This window comes from Panulirus ornatus, chromosome 7 (genome assembly GCF_036320965.1).
Source record: "Panulirus ornatus isolate Po-2019 chromosome 7, ASM3632096v1, whole genome shotgun sequence".
Classification (NCBI taxonomy): domain Eukaryota; kingdom Metazoa; phylum Arthropoda; class Malacostraca; order Decapoda; family Palinuridae; genus Panulirus; species Panulirus ornatus.
The window spans coordinates 47,602,829-47,626,015 of record NC_092230.1 but is presented as its reverse complement, the minus strand read 5'-3'; the positions used below and the strand labels follow the sequence as shown (position 1 = coordinate 47,626,015).

The 23,187-nt window shown below is 41.0% G+C and overlaps 1 protein-coding gene across 7 annotated transcripts in view; it reads right to left on the bottom strand.

The window, feature by feature from the left end:
• LOC139749612 (uncharacterized) overlaps positions 1-23,187 on the bottom strand; it is a 327,271-nt gene that overhangs the window by 200,018 nt on the left and 104,066 nt on the right. For all 7 annotated transcript variants that reach the window (XM_071663735.1, XM_071663737.1, XM_071663738.1 and 4 more), the window contains one exon: positions 20,146-20,211. In XM_071663735.1, the coding sequence (XP_071519836.1) occupies positions 20,146-20,211 (66 nt within the window). The remainder of the gene's footprint in view (positions 1-20,145; positions 20,212-23,187) is intronic.

Sequence of the window (23,187 nt, the reverse complement as noted above, 5' to 3'; positions counted from 1 at the left end):
TGCTTCTAACAACTTGCCCCCCACACCATATATTCTTAATACCTTCCACAGAGCATCTCTATCAACTCTATCATATGCCTTCTCCAGATCCATAAATGCTACATACAAATCCATTGTTTTTTCTAATATTTCCACAACTTTTTCAAGCAAACCCCTGACCCCACAATCCCACCATTTCTAAAACCGAAAGTCTTCCCCAATCTATGCTTTACATCCCCTTTACCCCTAAAACAATACCCCCCCATAAAATTTCCAGGAATACCAACAAACTTATCCCCTTAATTTGACACTCACTCTTTCCCCTTTCCCTTTTGTACAAGGGAAAACTATGCACGCTTCCCCAACCTCCACCTCCCCATGAGTCATAATACATTAAATAACCTTCCCAACCAGTCAAAAATACGTCACCCCCCTTTCAAATAAATTCCACTGCAATCCATCCAAACCTGCTCCCTTCCGCTTTCATTTTCCCCAAAAGCTTTACTACCTCTTCTCTTTTTTCCCAAATTTTTTTTCCCCTAACCCTCTCACTTTGCACACCACCTCGACCAAAACCCCCTTTCTGCCCCCTGTCATCAGACACATTAAAAACCCTTTAAAAATACCACCCATCTCCTTCTCACATCACCCTACTTGTTATCACCTCCCCTTTTTTTTATTTATATACTTTTCGCTGTCTCCCCTTTGCGGGGTAGCGAAAGGAAACAACGAAAGAATGGCCCAACCCACCCCCATACACAGTATATACATACGTCCACACACGCAAATTACATCCTACACACTTCCATGGTTTACCCCAATGCTTCACATCCCTTTTGATTCAATCCCTGACCCCCGACAACCCCGTATCCCACACGCTCCAATTCACTCTATCCTTTCCCTCCTTTCCCCTCCTCATGTTAGGCCCCATCACAAAAAATTTTTTTTCACTCCATCTTTCCACCTCCAATTTGGTCCCCCTCTTCCTTTCCCTCCACCTCCGACACAAAATTCCTCTTGGTCAATTTTCCCTCACCATTCCCCATTGCCCAAAACCATTCAAAACCCCCTCTTCTGCCCCAACCACGCTCTTTTTTTTTCCACACACTCTCTTACCCTTACGTTACTTACTCGATCAAACCACCTCACACCACACATTGTCCTCAAACATCTCATTTCCAGCACATCCATCCTCCTGCGCACATCTCTATCCATAGCCCACGCCTCGCAACCATACAACATTGTTGGAACCACTATTCCCTCAAACATACCCATTTTTGCTTTCCGAGATAATGTTCTCGACTTCCACACATTTTTCAAGGCTCCCAAAATTTTCGCCCCCTCCCCCACCCTATGATCCACTTCCGCTTCCATGGTTCCATCCGCTGACAGATCCACTCCCAGATATCTAAAACACTTCACTTCCTCCAGTTTTTCTCCATTCAAACTCACCTCCCAATTGACTTGACCCTCACCCCTACTGTACCTAATAACCTTGCTCTTATTCACATTTACTCTCAACTTTCTTCTTCCACACACTTTACCAAACTCAGTCACCAGCTTCTGCAGTTTCTCACATGAATCAGCCACCAGCGCTGTATCATCAGCGAACAACAACTGACTCACTTCCCAAGCTCTCTCATCCCCAACAGACTTCATACTTGCCCCTCTTTCCAGGACTCTTGCATTTACCTCCCTAACAACCCCATCCATAAACAAATTAAACAACCATGGAGACATCACACACCCCTGCCGCAAACCTACATTCACTGAGAACCAATCACTTTCCTCTCTTCCTACACGTACACATGCCTTACATCCTCGATAAAAACTTTTCACTGCTTCTAACAACTTGCCTCCCACACCATATATTCTTAATACCTTCCACAGAGCATCTCTATCAACTCTATCATATGCCTTCTCCAGATCCATAAATGCTACATACAAATCCATTTGCTTTTCTAAGTATTTCTCACATACATTCTTCAAAGCAAACACCTGATCCACACATCCTCTACCACTTCTGAAACCGCACTGCTCTTCCCCAATCTGATGCTCTGTACATGCCTTCACCCTCTCAATCAATACCCTCCCATATAATTTACCAGGAATACTCAACAAACTTATACCTCTGTAATTTGAGCACTCACTCTTATCCCCTTTGCCTTTGTACAATGGCACTATGCACGCATTCCGCCAATCCTCAGGCACCTCACCATGAGTCATACATACATTAAATAACCTTACCAACCAGTCAACAATACAGTCACCCCCTTTCTTAATAAATTCCACTGCAATACCATCCAAACCTGCTGCCTTGCCGGCTTTCATCTTCCGCAAAGCTTTTACTACCTCTTCTCTGTTTACCAAATCATTTTCCCTAACCCTCTCACTTTGCACACCACCTCGACCAAAACACCCTATATCTGCCACTCTGTCATCAGACACATTCAACAAACCTTCAAAATACTCATTCCATCTCCTTCTCACATCACCGCTACTTGTTATCACCTCCCCATTTATTTTATTTATTATACTTTGTCGCTGTCTCCCGCGTTTGCGAGGTAGCGCAAGGAAACAGACGAAAGAAATGGCCCAACCCACCCCCATACACATGTATATACATACGTCCACACACGCAAATATACATACCTACACAGCTTTCCATGGTTTACCCCAGATGCTTCACATGCCTTGATTCAATCCACTGACAGCACGACAACCCCGGTATACCACATCGCTCCAATTCACTCTATTCCTTGCCCTCCTTTCACCCTCCTGCATGTTCAGGCCCCGATCACACAAAATCTTTTTCACTCCATCTTTCCACCTCCAATTTGGTCTCCCTCTTCTCCTCGTTCCCTCCACCTCCGACACATATATCCTCTTGGTCAATCTTTCCTCACTCATTCTCTCCATGTGCCCAAACCACTTCAAAACACCCTCTTCTGCTCTCTCAACCACGCTCTTTTTATTTCCACACATCTCTCTTACCCTTACGTTACTTACTCGATCAAACCACCTCACACCACACATTGTCCTCAAACATCTCATTTCCAGCACATCCATCCTCCTGCGCACAACTCTATCCATAGCCCACGCCTCGCAACCATACAACATTGTTGGAACCACTATTCCTTCAAACATACCCATTTTTGCTTTCCGAGATAATGTTCTCGACTTCCACACATTCTTCAAGGCTCCCAGAATTTTCGCCCCCTCCCCCACCCTATGATCCACTTCCACTTCCATGGTTCCATCCGCTGCCAGATCCACTCCCAGATATCTAAAACACTTCACTTCCTCCAGTTTTTCTCCATTCAAACTCACCTCCCAATTGACTTGACCCTCAACCCTACTGTACCTAATAACCTTGCTCTTATTCACATTTACTTTTAACTTTCTTCTTTCACACATATATGGGAGGTAAGTTTGAATGGAGAAAAACTGGAGGAAGTAAAGTGTTTTAGATATCTGGGAGTGGATCTGGCAGCGGATGGAACCATGGAAGCGGAAGTGGATCATAGGGTGGGGGAGGGGGCGAAAATCCTGGGAGCCTTGAAGAATGTGTGGAAGTCAAGAACATTATCTCGGAAAGCAAAAATGGGTATGTTTGAAGGAATAGTGGTTCCAACAATGTTGCATGGTTGCGAGGCGTGGGCTATGGATAGAGTTGTGCGCAGGAGGATGGATGTGCTGGAAATAAGATGTTTGAGGACAATGTGTGGTGTGAGGCGGTTTGATCGAGTAAGTAATGTAAGGGTAAGAGAGATGTGTGGAAATAAAAAGAGCGTGGTTGAGAGAGCAGAAGAGGGTGTTCTGAAATGGTTTGGGCACATGGAGAGAATGAGTGAGGAAAGATTGACCAAGAGGATATATGTGTCGGAGGTGGAGGGAATGAGGAGAAGTGGGAGACCAAATTGGAGGTGGAAAGATGGAGTGAAAAAGATTTTGTGTGATCGGGGCCTGAACATGCAGGAGGGTGAAAGGAGGGCAAGGAATAGAGTGAATTGGATCAATGTGGTATACCGGAGATGACGTGCTGTCAGTGGATTGAATCAGGGCATGTGAAGCGTCTGGGGTAAACCATGGAAAGCTGTGTAGGTATGTACATTTGCGTGTGTGGACGTGTATGTATATACATGTGTATGGGGGTGGGTTGGGCCATTTCTTTCGTCTGTTTCCTTGCGCTACCTCGCAAATGCGGGAGACAGCGACAAAGCAAAAAAAAGAAAAAATATATATATATATATATATATATATATATATATATATATATATATATATATATATATATAAAATATTTTGCTTTGTCGCTGTCTCCCGCGTTTGCGAGGTAGCACTAGGAAACAGACAAAAGAAATGGCCCAACCCACCCCCATACACATGTATATACATACGTCCACACACGCAAATATACATACCTACATAGCTTTCCATGGTTTACCCCAGACGCTTCACATGCCCTGATTCAATCCACTGACAGCACGTCAACCTCGGTATACCACATCGATCCAATTCACTCTATTCCCTGCCCTCCTTTCACCCTCCTGCATGTTCAGGCCCCGATCACACAAAATCTTTTTCACTCCATCTTTCTACCTCCAATTTGGTCTCCCACTTCTCCTCGTTCCCTCCACCTCCGACACATATATCCTCTGGGTCAATCTTTCCTCACTCATTCTCTCCATGTGCCCAAACCATTTCAAAACACCCTCTTCTGCTCTCTCAACCACGCTCTTTTTATTTCCACACATCTCTCTTACCCTTACGTTACTTACTCGATCAAACCACCTCACACCACACACTGTCCTCAAACATCTCATTTCCAGCACATCCATCCTCCTGTGCACAACTCTATCCATATATATATATATATATATATATATATATATATATATATATATATATATATATATATATATATATATATGTGGTATACTGGGGTTGACGTGCTGTCAGTGGATTGAATCAAGGCATGTGAAGCGTCTGGGGTAAACCATGGAAAGCTGTGTAGGTGTGTATATTTGCGTGTGTGGACGTATGTATATACATGTGTATGGGGGGGGGGCCCATTTCTTTCGTCTGTTTCCTTGCGCTACCTCACAAACGCGGGAGACAGCGACAAAGTATAATAATAATAATAAAAATATATATATATATATATATATATATACACATAAACAGACATATACATATATACACATGTACATACTTCATACTTGCTGCCTTTATTCATTCCTGTCGCCACCCCGCTGCACATGAAATGACAACCCCCTCCCCCTGCACACGCATGAGGTAGCACTAGGAAAAGACAACAAAGGCCACATTTGTTCACACTCATTCTCTAGCTGTCATGTATAATCCACCGAAACCACAGTTCCCTTTCCACATCCAGGCCCCACAAAACTTTCCATAGTTTACCCCAGACGCTTCACATGCCCTGGTTCAATCCATTGACAGCCTGTCGACCCCACTACACCACATCGTTCCAATTCACTTTATTCCTTGCATGCCTTTCACCCTCCTGCATGTTCAGGCCCCAATTTCTCAAAATCTTTTTCACCCCATCCTTCCACCTCCAATTTGGTCTCCCACTTCTCCTTGTTCCCTCCACCGACACATATATCCTCTTTGTCAATCTTTCCTCACTCATTCTCTCCATGTGACCAAACCATTTCAATACACCATCTTCTGCTTTCTCAACCACACTCTTTTTATTACCCCACATCTCTCTCACCCTGTCATTACCTACTCGATCAAACCACCTCAACACATATTGTCCTCAAACATCTCATTTCCTACACATCTACCCTCCTCCACACAATCCCATCTATAGCCCACGCCTTGCAACCACATAGCATTGTTGGAACACTATTCCTCCAAACACAACCACCCCTGCTTTCAGAGACAACACTCTCGCCTTCCACACACACTTCAACGCTCCCAGAACCCTCTTTCTTCATATTTTTCTTAATATCAAGTTATGTCCTATGGTTGTTTTATCCTCATATCTCATATCTCTTGAAGAACTATTCACAGTCTACACTATTTTTTTTTTTACACATATCTGCCATTTCCCACATTAGCAAGGTAGTGTTAAGAAGCGGACTGAGCCTAACAGGGAAAATCCTCACTTGGCTCCCTTCTCTGTTCCTTCTTTTCCAAAAGTAAAAACTGGAAGGGAGGATTTCAAGCCCCCTGCTCCCTCCCCTTTAAGCTGCCTTTTACAACACTCCTCTCTCTTAAAACATGGGCAAAATTAGGGTCTCTAGCCTTTCCCTGTAACCCAGCTCTCTTAATCTGGGTATGATTAATGTTGCTCTCCTCTGGACCTTCTCTATTAGCTCTTTGTACTTCTTTAGGTACAGTGACCAAACTCAAGAAGCATCTTCTTGTTCTGGCCTTAAGTACAATGTGCACAGCTTGCTGAATATTCTTTATTCATGAACTTAACACAATTCTAATATTTGTTACCAAACAGTTAGTCTCCTTGACTATTCTCATACAGTGGGACCCAGAAGATAGGTTTAGGACAATGTTGACACCCATATTGCTTCTTACACAGAGATTCCAGCAACCTCTTTCCTGCTAGATGATAATCATATCAAGGCCATGTTTAGCTGTGATCCATCCTCATCCACTTACTCTGGCTGAATTTAATCAACCAAGCACCACACCAACTTTTAAGTGTCCCTCTTGTAAACTGATGTAATCCTACTAACTTTTCACTTCCCTAATGACCTTTGCATCATCTGCAAACATATTCAGGTTAAATTTCCTACCTTCTGGTAAGACATTTATTTATATCAATAAGAGTAATGGCCCCAGAACAGAACCCTGTGGTGTTCACTGGTAACCTCAACCCATTTGAGAAGGCTCCTCTACATGTATTTTTTGTTCCCTTCTACAAAGATAACCTTTTATCCATTGATGGCATCTCCTCCTTATTCCTGCTTGGTGATCCAGCTTCTTAATGAGCCTCCCGTGTAATACAATGTCAAATGCTTTTTGGCAGTTCAGATACAAACTATCTACCTAGCTTCCATTTTGTACTAGACAGAACTCACTTTCAGAAACCTAAGAGATTCTTTGCAAATGACCAACTTTCCTTTAAACTGTACTGTCTCTCCACTTCTGCAATTTTCCATAACGTCATCCATATGCTTTCTGATTATCTTTTCCAGAACCTTACAGACCACATTTGTCAGTGAGACTGGCCTGTAGTTTGTATCTCTTCCTAGTCTCCTTTCTTATGGATAAGTAAGACAGTTGTCTTTTACCCACTACCTTGGCACTTTGCTTTTCTCTAGCCATATCTTTTGCATTATTTCAAAAGGTATGTTTAATAAACCTGCATATATCTTCAACACATACAGTGAAATTTCATCACTTCTTTTGCATTATTTCAAAAGGTATGTTTAATAAACCTGCATACATCTTCAGCACATACAGTGAAATTTCATCAAGACTGAGCACTGAATGGGTCAAGACCTTTCAGTATTCTCTTTATGTCTTTTCCAGTCATCTCGATGTTTTCAAAAGCCTCCTCCTAATTTCAGCTTACATGTGTTGGGGTTACAGTGTCTTCCATTGTGTGAACAATTTTAAATTCATTATTCAGTTCTTCACATATCTTAACATTATCCAATATATTTCTTCCCTCAGAATCCCTTAGCATGATTAGCTCCTCTTTAACTGACAATACATTCTGATGAATCTATGTTGAAGTTTTCCAAAACATCTTAAAATGGTACAAACATGATGTCAATGACAATCTTCAATGAACACAATGATTATAATCAAATTATTAGTCAATAATAAACAATAAGTACAGTAAATGCGGTACAGTACAGTAATAATTTCATAAAATACTTACAAGATACCAGAATGCTTGAAACCTGAGGTAATGGTGTGGCTGGAGGGTGGTGTATGGAGTTACTGGAGGGTAGAAGATAGGCAGAAAGACCACCTGTCTCACTAACTTCATCATTATCTTGGGTAAAAGATGAAGAGTCAACAGGACAAAAGGGGGCAAGAGAAGCATGATTGTTATCATCACTTGGAGGAGAGGCAAATGGATGAGGAGAATCAGCATGCTCCTCATCACTTACGGAAAGGCAACAGGATAGGGAGAGTTAGCATATTCCTCATCACTTGGAGGAGAGAAAACAGAAGGCAAGTCAGCATGCTCTTCATCAAGTGGAAGAGAGGAAACAGGATGAGGGCAGTAAGCATGCTCCTTGTTGGTTAGCAGTGCAAGTGGGTTATCACATATGTGGCTTGGATGAGGAAGAGGTTTTGCAAACTTCAGCTTGCTGAAGAAGGAATTCACAGTCATTAATCTAGCAAGCATATGTTTCTCTATGCACAGAACCCTGTACAAGGTGAGGTCACTTTCATTGGAATGTTCAAGCTTTTGGCTTCTATCATGATTAGAGTCACCAACAAAAATCTGCCCAGCTTTGTCAGAGAGAAAAAATTGGAGTTTTCCTTGTTAACTAAAGTTGAGACACCGCTTCAATTTCCTCTTCCTCACCAGCTTGCTCTTGTGCTACTGACATTAAGACTTTACTTACTTCTTCATTGTGTGAATCTAGCAAGCTTTCAATGTTGGCGTCTTCTGTTTCAAAGAAACCAATCTGATGAACATTTGGTCATGACTAAAGTCATAACAGGTTCAGGTTGGGGAAACCTGTGAAATCATTTACAAAATTGCTACAGTTTCCTTAACATATCTTTCACATTTGATCCCATGATTTTTTTCCACAACTCAGCAATACCATCTCTGGCACCTCTTATGTTCAACTTTACCAGAAATCATTTGTTGACAACTTCAATCACTGTCCACTGCATTCATCACCTGCCAGAATGTGTGTCTGAGGTAATAAGGTGGATATTACCCCTTGATCCATGGGCTGAATCAATGAAGTATGTTTTTGGGTAAAAACTCCACCCAAACACTGTCCAAAGAATCTTAAAGGTTGCAGGGGTGACTAGGGGCATTGCCAACAAGAAGCAATGATTTATGGAAGAGATTCTTCTCTGCAAAATACCTCTCCACTGAAGAACAATAGAAATTGGAATACCAATCCAGGAGAACAGTCCATTTTGTTCAGTAAGTCTTCATATCTGTGTCAGATGACTTGGAGAATGGCCTTCACAAAACCCTTATGCTTTCTGAGCAGTAAATCAACAGAAGATTTAGCTTGAAGTCATTGAAGTCACCTACAGAATGAAAAAAAAACATGGTCTTTGGAAGCTTTGTGCCCTGGAGCTGACTTCTCATCCCTGGTGAGAATGGTACATTCTGGCATGTTCGTCCAGCAGAGCCCAGCATTGTCAACACTGAAAACATGCTGTGCTGTGTATCCACCTTCAGTGATAATTCACTTAAAGGTGGGTAGGTGCATCATAGCAGCCTCCCTATCCGCACTTGCAGTCTTTCTGGTCGTTATAACACTGTAAGTTGTGTATCTTCTTCAGTCCGTCCAACCAGCCTCTAGTTGCAATGAATGACACTTCCAAAGCACTAGGACCACTGAACTGCACTTTCCTCCCCTCTCTTCTAAAGATCCTCAAAGTAAATTTTACTGAACAGTTATGCTGGTCATGAGGAGTCATCCCGCATGCTCATGTCATCTACCCATGATGCTAACAAGCATTCCATACCTACCATAACACAAGACCAATTCACTTTAACTAATCTGGCACTCAATGGAGTAGCACAATTTGCACTGTGCATGATTTACTCTTTTTTTTCTTAACGGTCATCATAGATCAGGCAAAAAGACTGAAATGTCTGGTGATATCAATCACACACAAAAATATTTCCAATTCTGTTTCTTTTGTAATTGACTTCCTAGCTCTTTTTTGGCCTTTGCCCCAATACCACTTCCACTAACATTTTAGTTTCCCTTCATTTTGGAGTTCAGGGTAGAGTATAATCCAGAGGAAAATGAAGATTAATATCGCATGCTTCAAACAAGTGTAGGAATGCTGAAATGTACATAAACAAACATGTGGGACAAGATGGTATGAAATGCATGAGAATAACACAGTAAAGTATGAGACAAAATACTGTACAGGTAATTCAAGTATTTCTGACTATATACTACATATAAATCTCTTAAATATATATTGGAAAGGATGAGAATTTTGTGCGTGATCATTTCATTTTCTCCGTGGACTCATACAAATATAGGGAGAATAAAAAGATGTTCTGGAAGGAGGTAAATAGGGTGCGTAAGACAAGGGAGCAAATGGGAACTTCAGTGAAGGGCGTAAATGGGGAGGTGATAACAAGTAGCGGTGAGGTGAGAAGGAGATGGAATGAGTACTTTGAAGGTTTGTTGAATGTGTCTGATGACAGAGTGGCAGATATAGGGTGTTTTGGTCGAGGTGGTGTGCAAAGTGAGAGGGTTAGGGAAAATGATTTGGTAAACAGAGAAGAGGTAGTAAAAGCTTTGCGGAAGATGAAAGCCGGCAAGGCAGCAGGTTTGGATGGTATTGCAGTGGAATTTATTAAAAAGGGGGGTGACTGTATTGTTGACTGGTTGGTAAGGTTATTTAATGTATGTATGACTCATGGTGAGGTGCCTGAGGATTGGCGGAATGCGTGCATAGTGCCATTGTACAAAGGCAAAGGGGATAAGAGTGAGTGCTCAAATTACAGAGGTATAAGTTTGTTGAGTATTCCTGGTAAATTATATGGGAGGGTATTGATTGAGAGGGTGAAGGCATGTACAGAGCATCAGATTGGGGAAGAGCAGTGCGGTTTCAGAAGTGGTAGAGGATGTGTGGATCAGGTGTTTGCTTTGAAGAATGTATGTGAGAAATACTTAGAAAAGCAAATGGATTTGTATGTAGCATTTATGGATCTGGAGAAGGCATATGATAGAGTTGATAGAGATGCTCTGTGGAAGGTATTAAGAATATATGGTGTGGGAGGCAAGTTGTTAGAAGCAGTGAAAAGTTTTTATCTAGGATGTAAGGCATGTGTACGTGTAGGAAGAGAGGAAAGTGATTGGTTCTCAGTGAATGTAGGTTTGCGGCAGGGGTGTGTGATGTCTCCATGGTTGTTTAATTTGTTTATGGATGGGGTTGTTAGGGAGGTAAATGCAAGAGTCCTGGAAAGAGGGGCAAGTATGAAGTCTGTTGGGGAGGAGAGAGCTTGGGAAGTGAGTCAGTTGTTGTTCGCTGATGATACAGCGCTGGTGGCTGATTCATGTGAGAAACTGCAGAAGCTGGTGACTGAGTTTGGTAAAGTGTGTGGAAGAAGAAAGTTAAGAGTAAATGTGAATAAGAGCAAGGTTATTAGGTACAGTAGGGGTGAGGGTCAAGTCAATTGGGAGGTGAGTTTGAATGGAGAAAAACTGGAGGAAGTGAAGTGTTTTAGATATCTGGGAGTGGATCTGTCAGCGGATGGAACCATGGAAGCGGAAGTGGATCATAGGGTGGGGGAGGGGGCGAAAATTTTGGGAGCCTTGAAAAATGTGTGGAAGTCGAGAACATTATCTCGGAAAGCAAAAATGGGTATGTTTGAAGGAATAGTGGTTCCAACAATGTTGTATGGTTGCGAGGCGTGGGCTATGGATAGAGATGTGCGCAGGAGGATGGATGTGCTGGAAATGAGATGTTTGAGGACAATGTGTGGTGTGAGGTGGTTTGATCGAGTAAGTAACGTAAGGGTAAGAGAGATGTGTGGAAATAAAAAGAGCGTGGTTGAGAGAGCAGAAGAGGGTGTTTTGAAATGGTTTGGGCACATGGAGAGAATGAGTGAGGAAAGATTGACCAAGAGGATATATGTGTCGGAGGTGGAGGGAACGAGGAGAAGAGGGAGACCAAATTGGAGGTGGAAAGATGGAGTGAAAAAGATTTTGTGTGATCGGGGCCTGAACATGCAGGAGGGTGAAAGGAGGGCAAGGAATAGAGTGAATTGGAGCGATGTGGTATACAGGGGTTGACGTGCTGTCAGTGGATTGAATCAAGGCATGTGAAGCGTCTGGGGTAAACCATGGAAGGCTGTGTAGGTATGTATATTTGCGTGTGTGGACGTATGTACATGTGTATGGGGGGGGTTGGGCCATTTCTTTCGTCTGTTTCCTTGCGCTACCTCGCAAACGCGGGAGACAGCGACAATGAAAAAAAAAAAAAAAAATATATATATATACAGCGCTGGTGGCTGATTCATGTGAGAAACTGCAGAAGCTGGTGACTGAGTTTGGTAAAGTGTGTGAAAGAAGAAAGTTAAGAGTAAATGTGAATAAGAGCAAGGTTATTAGGTACAGTAGGGTTGAGGGTCAAGTCAATTGGGAGGTAAGTTTGAATGGAGCAAAACTGGAGAAAGTAAAGTGTTTTAGATATCTGGGAGTGGATCTGGCAGTGGATGGAACCATGGAAGCGGAAGTGAATCATAGGGTTTGGGAGGGGGCAAAAATCCTGGGAGCCTTGAAGAATGTGTGGAAGTTGAGAACATTATCTCAGAAAGCAAAAATGGGTATGTTTGAAGGAATAGTGGTTCCAACAATGTTGTATGGTTGCGAGGCGTGTGCTATGGATAGAGTTGTGCGCAGGAGGGTGGATGTGCTGGAAATGAGATGTTTGAGGACAATGTATGGTGTGAGGAAGTGGTTTGATCGAGTAAGTAACGTAAGGGTAAGAGAGATGTGTGGAAATAAAAAGAGCATGGTTGAGAGAGCAGAAGAGGGTGTTTTGAAATGGTTTGGGTACATGGAGGGAATGAGTGAGGGAAGACTGACCAAGAGGATATATGCGTCGGAGGTGGAGGGAACGAGGAGTAGTGGGAGACCAAATTGGAGGTGGAAAGATGGAGTGAAAAAGATTTTGTGTGATCGGGGCCTGAACATGCAGGAGGGTGAAAGGAGGGCAAGGAATAGAGTGAATTGGATTGATGTGGTATACCGGGGTTGACGTGCTGTCAGTGGATTGAATCAGGGCATGTGAAGCAGCTGGGGTAAACCATGGAAAGTTGTGTGGGGCCTGGATGTGGAAAGGGAGCTGTGGTTTCGGGCATTATTGTGTGGCAGCTAGAGACTGAGTGTGAACGAATGGGGCCTTTGTTGTCTTTTCCTAGTGCTACCTCGCACACATGAGGGGGGAGGGGGAAGGTATTCCATGTGTGGCGAGGTGGCGATGGGAGTGAATGGGGGCAGACAGTGTGAATTGTGTGCATGGGTATATATGTATGTGTCTGTGTATGTATATATATGTGTACATTGAGATGTATAGGTATGTATATTTGCGTGTGTGGACGTGTGTGTATACATTGTGTATGGGGGTGGGTTGGGCCATTTCTTTCGTCTGTTTCCTTGCGCTACCTCGCAAACGCGGGAGACAGCGACAAAGCAAAATAATAATAAATAAATATATTTACTTATTATTTATTACACTTTAATGTATAATGTATAAAAGAAAGAGAAAGGAGGTCAAGAGAAAGGTGCAAGAGGTGAAAAAGAGGGCAAATGAGAGTTGGGGTGAGAGAGTATCATTAAATTTTAGGGAGAATAAAAAGATGTTCTGGAAGGAGGTAAATAAAGTGCGTAAGACAAGGGAGCAAATGGGAACTTCAGTGAAGGGCACAAATGGGGAGGTAATAACAAGTAGTGGTGATGTGAGAAGGAGATGGAGTGAGTATTTTGAAGGTTTGTTGAATGTGTTTGATGATAGAGTGGCAGATATAGGGTGTTTTGGTCGAGGTGGTGTGCAATGTGAGAGGGTTAGGGAAAATGATTTGGTAAACAGAGAAGAGGTAGTAAAAGCTTTGCGGAAGATGAAAGCCGGCAAGGCAGCAGGTTTGGATGGTATTGCAGTGGAATCTATTAAAAAAGGGGGTGACTGTATTGTTGACTGGTTGGTAAGGTTATTTAATGTATGTATGACTCATGGTGAGGTGCCTGAGGATTGGCGGAATGCGTGCATAGTGCCATTGTACAAAGGCAAAGGGGATAAGAGTGAGTGCTCAAATTACAGAGGTATAAGTTTGTTGAGTATTCCTGGTAAATTATATGGGAGGGTATTGATTGAGAGGGTGAAGGCATGTACAGAGCATCAGATTGGGGAAGAGCAGTGTGGTTTCAGAAGTGGTAGAGGATGTGTGGATCAGGTGTTTGCTTTGAAAAATGTACGTGAGAAACACTTAGAAAAGCAAATGGATTTGTATGTAGCATTTATGGATCTGGAGAAGGCATATGATAGAGTTGATAGAGATGCTCTGTGGAAGGTATTAAGAATATATGGTGTGGGAGGAAAGTTGTTAGAAGCACTGAAAAGTTTTTATCGAGGATGTAAGGCATGTGTACGTGTAGGAAGAGAGGAAAGTGATTGGTTCTCAGTGAATGTAGGTTTGCAGCAGGGGTGTGTGATGTTTAATTTGTTTATGGATGGGGTTGTTAGGGAGGTGAATGCAAGAGTTTTGGAAAGAGGGGCAAGTATGAAGTCTGTTGGGGATGAGAGAGCTTGGGAAGTGAGTCAGTTGTTGTTCGCTGATGATACAGCGCTGGTGGCTGATTCATGTGAGAAACTGCAGAAGCTGCTGACTGAGTTTGGTAAAGTGTGTGAAGGAAGAAAGTTAAGAGTAAATGTGAATAAGAGCAAGGTTATTAGGTACAGTAGGGTTGAGGGACAAGTCAACTGGGAGGTAAGTTTGAATGGAGCAAAACTGGAGGAAGTAAAGTGTTTTAGATATCTGATAGTGGATCTGGCAGCGGATGGAACCATGGAAGTGGAAGTGAATCATAGGGTGGGGGAGGGGGCGAAAATCCTGGGAGCCTTGAAGAATGTGTGGAAGTCGAGAACATTATCTCGGAAAGCAAAAATGGCTATGCTTGAATGAATAGTGGTTCCAACAATGTTGTATGGTTGCAAGGCATGGGCTATGGATAGAGTTGTGCACAGAAGGGTGGATGTGCTGGAAATGAGATGTTTGAGGACAATATGTGGTGTGAGGTGGTTTGATCGAGTAAGTAATGTAAGGGTAAGAGAGATGTGTGGAAATAAAAAGAGCATGGTTGAGAGAGCAGATGAGGGTGTTTTGAAATGGTTTGGGCACATGGAGAGAATGAGTGAGGAAAGATTGACAAAGAGGATATATGTGTCGGAGGTGGAGGGAACGAGGAGAAGTGGGAGACCAAATTGGAGGTGGAAAGATGGAGTGAAAAAGATTTTGAGTGATTGGGGCCTGAACATGCAGGAGGGTGAAAGGCGGGCAAGGAATAGAGTGAAGTGGATCGATGTGGTATACCAGGGTTGACGTGCTGTCAGTGGATTGAATCAGGGCATGTGAAGCGTCTGGGGTAAACCATGGAAAGCTGTGTGGGGCCTGGATGTGGAAAGGGAGCTGTGGTTTCGGGCATTATTGCATGACAGCTAGAGACTGAGTGTGAACGAATGAGGCCTTTTGTTGTCTTTTCCTAGCGCTACCCCGCACACATGAGGGGGGAGGGGGATGGTATTCCATGTGCGGCGAGGTGGCAATGGGAATGAATAAAGGCAGACAGTGTGAATTGTGTGCATGGGTATATATGTATTTGTCTATGTATATATATGTGTACATTGAGATGTATTGGTATGTATATTTGCGTGTGTGGACGTGTGTGTATATACATGTGTATGGGGGTGGGTTGGGCCATTTCTTTCATCTGTTTCCTTGCGCTACCTCGCAAACGCGGGAGACAGCGACAAAGCAAAATAAAATAATGAAAATATATATATATATATATATATATATATATATATATATATATATATATATATATATATATATATACATATCCCTGGGGATAGGGGAGAGAGAATACTTCCCACACATTCCCCGTGTGTCACAGACAGCGACTAAAGGGGACGGGAGCAGGGGGGCTATAAACCCTCCCCTCCTAGTATTTTTTTTTGCCCTCCCCTCCTAGTACTTTAACTTTCTAAAAGGGGAAACAGAAGAAGGAGTCACGCAGGGAGGGCTCATCCTCCTTGAAGACTCAGATTGGGGTGTCTAAATGGGTGTGGATGTAACCAAGACGAGAAAAAAGGAGAGATAGGTAGTACGTTTGAGGAAAGGAACCTGGATGTTTTGGCTCTGAGTGAAACCAAGCTCAAGGGTAAAGGGAAAGTGGTTTGGAAATGTTTTGGGAGTTAAGTCAGGGACTGGTGAGAGGACAAGAGCAAAGGAAGGAGTAGCACTACTCCAGAAGCAGGAGTTGTGGGAGTATGTGATAGTGTAAGTAAACTCTAGATTGATATGGGTAAAACTGAAAGCGGATGGAGAGAGATGGGTGATTACTGATGCCTATGCACCTCGGCATGAGAAGAAAGATCATGAGAGGCAAGTGTTCTGCTGAAAATGAGATGTCTTGAGAACAATATGTGGTGTAAGGTAGTTTGATCGAGTAAGTAATGAAAGGGTAAGAGAGATGTGTGGTAATAAAAAGAGTGTGGTTGAGAGAGCAGAAGAGGGTTTACTGAAATGGTTTGGTCGCAAGGTGAGAATGAGTGAGGAAATATTGACAAAGAGGATATATGTGTCAGAGGTGGAGGGAACGAGGAGAAGTGGGAGAACAAATTGGAGGTGGAAGGATGGAGTGAAAAACATTTTGTGTGATCGGGGCCTGAACATACAGGTGGGTGAAAGGCGTACAAAGGAATAGAGTGAATTGGAACGACGTGGTATAAAGGGGTCAAAGTGCTGTCAATAGATTGAACCAGGGTATGTGAAGCATCTGGGGTATCCATGGAAAGTTTTGTGGGGCCTGGATGTGGAAAGGGAGCTGTGATTTCGGTGCATTACACATGACATCTAGAGACTGAGTGTGAACAAATGTGGCATTTGTTGTCTTTTCCTAGCGCTACATTGCGCACATGAGGGGGGGAGGGGGGTGCCATTTCATGTGTGGCGGGGGGGTGACAGGAATGGATGAAGGCACCACGTATGAATATGCACATGTGTATATATGTACATGTCTGTGTATGTATATGTATGTATACGTTGAAATGTATAGGGATGTACATGTGCATGTGTGGAGTGTATGTATATACATGCGTGTATGGCATGTATGTATATACATGTGTATGTGAGTGGGTTGAGCCATTCTTTCGTCTGTTTCCTTGTGCTACCTCGCTAATGCAGCAGACAGCAACAAAGTATAATAAATAAAATACAAAATAATTTAATTTATATCTATTCATTATACTGAATAGGTAAGCATTCTGGTAGTAAAACAATGCATTATCTAAACATATGGCATTTTCATTATCACTTACAAATAACAATGATTTTAGCATATTATGTTATGCAATATCAGATCAAACTCTGGGATATTAAACACCTCACCATTCCCAAAGTTGAAATATCTTGGGTCAGCATTTTGCCAATGCTTCATATAAGTGATCCTGTGAACCATGAAAACTAAAGCATCATTTCAATTTTGGTATAGTGAACCATTCTTAATTTGATGTTTTTAGTTTGCCTTTATAATCCTATAGTTGTAGACAGTGAAGTATTGGAGATTGCCCCAAAAATGTTTTTTTCCATATCTTAAGCTATGCAGCAAAACTAACTAATTAAACCACACTGGTGTTGCCATTAAAGCAAAATCTACTAAATGTGTTTCAAGCCTCAGCAAAGATCTTGAGCCTGTATTTACCACAAAATAATGTGAGATACTCTAAGACTATCTAAACATATGACAGGTATTGCTTTCCCTAGTAATATTGATAACAAACTGCCCATGGGATTGATGATTTCTTTTCCTGTTATTTTGCTTATAGTCAGAAGTAATGATTTGCTTATGGTCAGAAGTAATGACAATAAACAAGAACCAGCTGTAGTGTATGGGAAGCATTAAGATACATGTATTAGCACCTCAGCATCTTCTAATGCTGCAAACAAACAAAAAAAAAACAATTTTTAAGGTTTTCATTAATAAACTAGAGCATAGGGCAAATTTTAGTAACACCAAACTTCATAAAAGTGATCCTTTTAAGATTATGGTTTACCTGTACTTGTTCCTTGCCTTCTTATATCTTTCACATACTTGCTAGCTGGAGTGTCACATATATCTCTGCCAATGCACATCTCTGAGCTCCTCTGATTTTTGATATTTTTCATGAATCTATTCCTCTCTCATTCTTAACCTTCCCTCTGTATCTGTGGCTAGAGGTACCTATGTTCACAGAACATATCACCACAATTCTCTGTTTCATGGCTACAAAATTCTATTCCCCAATCTGTGTTACCACATAAATTGTTGAGCTTTCTATAGTTTCAAAGATGATATCTCCAATTCATGTCATGTACCATCTCCTCTCTTTTAAGCATCCCCATTTACCATAGTCAGTCAGTCTTTAGCATTACATAATTTTTTTCACCACTTGGTGTATAATATATGATGTTCTCAATATCCATGCTAGAAAGTGTGAAGATAAAATCTAGTAATGATGGTGTATCAGTCTCTATTATCTTAATGTGTCCAGTGACATGTTGGTATTGAAAATTTTCCCATATGCACCCTACAACCTTTTCCCTCCATGACTCATTGTCACTATGAGAATTCAGATTTCCCCACTCTGTCTCTTCATAACTGAAATCCCCATAATAAGTACTGTACCATCTCTTAAGGAGTATGTGTTTCACTGCTTCGTGTCATCCTGATTGATCTTCCACTGTTAGCACTCTACATTTCTTTTAATTGTTAAAAATCTTTGGAAAATTATATAACATCAACACCAATATGAAACACTTCCCTACAGTTACTCTTCCCATTATGTATTGTTTGAATGAGCCATCCTCCACTATTTCTTGAAGCTTACATCAAGCTTTATTACGAAGTCCAATCCTGCCCCTCCCTTGCCTTCTCTTCCCATCCTTGCTATCACATAATGCTCTGGGCAGAACAAGTAAGATCTTATCTCTTTAGTAAGCTTTTTCTCCACAAGTTTAACAACATCTGCTGCCCTTTCCCTTATTGGTCCTTGAATTCCATCACTTTACCACAAACTACTAACCCACCATGTCACCACCCACTCAATCACCTCAATCTCATATAACTTACGAGGTATACTTGCCAGACTTATGCTTGTAATTAAACAATTGTCTTTTGTCTCTTTGTATCTATCTAATGGCCTTACACAGGCATTCCAACAGCCATAAATACACTTAAAATCCTGACTAACCAATCAACAACACTGTCACCCCTTTTCTTGATAAATCCTATGGTAATCCCATATACTTCAACTGCTTTGCCATTCTCCACCTTAAGCAAGGTTTTCACTATACCATTTGTCACAAATGTCGCTCCATATACCTCCGTGTCCTTAACACCCCAAATCTACCTGTCATCTAACACGTTTAAAAGTACTTCAAGATACTCACTCCATCTCCTTTTTACCTCTTCCTTGCCTGTTACTACTTTCCCATCAGCTTCCCTCACTGATGCACCAAAGTGTTCTCTTGTACTCCCCACACCATTCACCTCTTTCTAAAACATTTTTTTATTCACTCTGATGTTTTCCAATACTCTCTCACCCTAAATCTCATGCATACTCTTTTTCGGCTCCTCATTCCTCTTTACCTCCTAATACTTTCCCTTATACAGCATCCAATCACAAGCACTTCTTCCCAGCAAGCACTGCTCATACATCTCTCTTTGCTTTCACTGGCATATTAACTTCTTCATACCACCACTCACTACCCTTTTTCAAACACTCACAACCCACACATACACTGAAGCTCAGTGTCTATCATACCATATAGTACAGTGCTACAAACCTAAAAGTATCTTACATGATTAGAGAAGCATCAAGAAATACACTCAAACCAATCAAAGAAAGTACTAAAATTCCTATAGAGATGTACAACATAAAGTTCATGTTACAAGGATATGGAGCACAAGCTGAATCATCCTAAAGCTTAGAAAAAAATAAACTCATGCATCAAAGTCAGCTACAATCATGAAATGAAACAAAAAAGGTGCTGCAATATGAAGTAAAAGCAAGGATCAAAATCATGCTCTCAGACATCATTAATACACAAGAAAGTAAGAGGTCATACTCATGCAGTAGAAAATGGTGTTAATCAGGCAGTATATGATAATGCAGGCAGGCATTTGGTGAAGGAGTTAGTCTCATGCACAATCCCACAACCAAGATTACCCTTACCAGCATCCGAGCCGGGGTGGCTGCTGGAACAAACCTCCACGGTGGGGACGATCCTCCGAGTTCCAACTGGTCAAAAGACATCCCACATATAAACAAACAAACGTGCCACACCTGAATGACCTACCTCATGACCAATTCCTGCAAGACTTGAGCCCCAGTGCAAATGTCAATGGATGCAAAACTTAAAAAAAAAGCTTCCAGTGACTAATTGCAAATGGTGCACAAACTTTCAATTTCATTGCACTGTCATGTGGAACATCCTAAACCAGATAATTACAAATGCAGCTTAGGCTTGACCCACTTTGCTGCACTAAATACAGAGCCATTTTGGAATTTACTAGCAAAGAGTATACAAACTTTCTACCTTCTCAGTATCTTGTATCAGCTGAGTGGGCCTTTACGTTCCACATGCATGGGTCATCAGGTTCTAAGTCACTGGTTGGCAAGCTTTAAGTTAGTCAGTATTCAAAAGGCAACAATTTATAAGAGTGGAGCACTATTAATTGTTAGTACTTTAAATATCAAATACAACACACAATTATCATATATAGTCCAATCACACAAAATATTAACATACTGCAATCAACATGGGTGGGCTAATGCTTAGCTATCTTACACTAACCAAATCATCATACATGATATGCTGTAAAATATAAATGGCATTAGTTTTATGGTGTATCTGTAGATTCTTCCATTCTATGTTTTACAAAAATCAAATACAAAGGCTACTCTCCTACCAAGCTAACTGACAATGGAACTTACTAAAGACTGCTTCTCAGTGTCAATCTCCTTCTGTAAAAAAGTAATGATAAACCACAGCAATATACTTAAAACATGAGGCAACAATACTAAGCTGTATCTTTCTGATATAAAAAGCAACACATTCACTGACTAACCTATGTTTGTAGGTAAATGAGTCCATAAACAAGATATCTATTTCCAAAGCAAGGCTGCACAAAAGGAACCTTCTCTAAACACCCTATCACAGTGCATTTGCAAAAATTCAAATGATGAAGGCTCATCACCAATGCACAAAAGACTAGCCAAAGAATACTTTAAGTAAATCATCATCAATAAAAAGTAGTCACCAATCGTTTGTGCTAAATCAGATTACAATACTTTACAATAATTAGTGAAGATTGTCCCAGAATGATATCCAGTACTGTAAATATAATGCGGTAAAAAGCAAGATAATATAAAGACAGAGAATAAAGTATGGTGATATCAGCAGGGTAGTCCAGAATCTGAGTGACTTATCACTACTTGAAGATCCATTCGAAGGCATCCAAGGAAATAATCATCAAATATAAAAATGAAAACACTGGGAGAAGTATCTTAATTTTGAAGATCCTTCTACTTCCCCTAGGCACCGCTTTCATCAATGACAAATTGTAAAGTGAGGCACCCCAATGACTCATTTCAGTATTACATCCTCCAACACAGTGTAAGAGAGAAGAGATTTATATGGTGAAAATCCAATTATCTGACCTTGTACAGGCCTGCAACATGACAGGCAACTTGTCAGCTATCTACAGCTTTAGCAAAACTACATTAAAAAATATTGAAATAAAACAAAAATACAAATCAAAATCAACCATGCAATTCTGTACTGTAAATATGCTCACCAAAATAAGATGAAGTCCCTCTTTTGGTTTTTTAACAAAGGTATAGACGTTCTGGAGACCCCACTAAAGTTATCTTATTTACATCATTCTCATGATAAAGTCTTACTCAAGACTCACCTTTTCCACTATGTTTTATGATGTTAATCCTCTACTAAATTAGTAATATCGTATTATACACTCTTGCTTCTTTCAACTGCTTCCCAATGAAACTGTTGAAACACTTGCTCTGATCTGACACTGTGAAGGGATGATCACTTTTTCTGATAATGTCTAATTCAAAGACTGCAACCAATGGAAAATACATCATGGGATTCTAACAGAAAAGATGACTACAGATACACTTTGGATACTTGAAGAGCAGTGCATAAAGTGGCCAACTCGTAATACTATGTAAGTTCCATTCGGGTTCAAAAGTCAGATATCTTTTGATGATTTATTAGAAATCATCAGATTTGTATGAATCCTGACATACTTGATATAACAGTAATCACATACTAAGATGTCAGATAATTGTACTTTTTCTGTATACCTATCATAAAGGGCTATTTCTTGAGGTCATTCTTTGACATAAGAATTACTCGATTAGTTATGTATCAACATTTACATCTGACTGAATCTTCTATTAATAAATAAGTATAGCTTGTCTTTATATTCTGATCACAACTGTGATTCCAGATATATGCCAATACCCCAACTTCTAAGGGTTTAACGGTTAGAATTCCTAACCATAACGCATTCATGGGCTGCCCAGGGTCAAGCGCACAGGTTTGAATCCGGGTTTACGTGTAGTACAGTACCCCGGTTTTTTCCCACCCGGGTTTTGGAAAAAGGGGGACCCCCAGGAGGACAATAAAAAGAAAAAAATTTAAAAATATTATTAATAAAAAAAATAAATTATAAAATAAAAAAATTAATTTAAATTAATAATAAAATAAAAAAGGGGGAAAAATTGGAAAAGTTTCCCAATCTGGTTGTCTTGAACTAAGGGAAGGCCCGGGAAAACCTAAATTTCGTTTTTTTTTTTTCAAAGGACAGAGGCAGGTGAAAAATCCCTTTTAGCTTTTCCCTAGCCAAACCTCTTAATGGGGGAAATTTGGGGATAGTAGAAAAAAATATTAAAAAATTTATTAATATAAAAATTTAATTAAATAAAAATTTCCCGTGGGGCTTGGGTGCAAACCATGAAGAAGGCAAACAATGTCCCTTTTTTTTCGTCCCGGGGTTATTCACTAATTTTTTCAGGGGGAAGGGGGGCGCAATGTCCCGGATCATTCTTGAGAAGAAAGGTATACAAATTTTAACATTATTTGCTTTGGGGGGTTTGTATTCGGGGGTTTTGGGGTTCACCCTTTTTTTTTCCTTTCACTCCAAGGGGGGGCTTAAATGGTTTTTTGGGGAACATAAATCTGAAAAAACC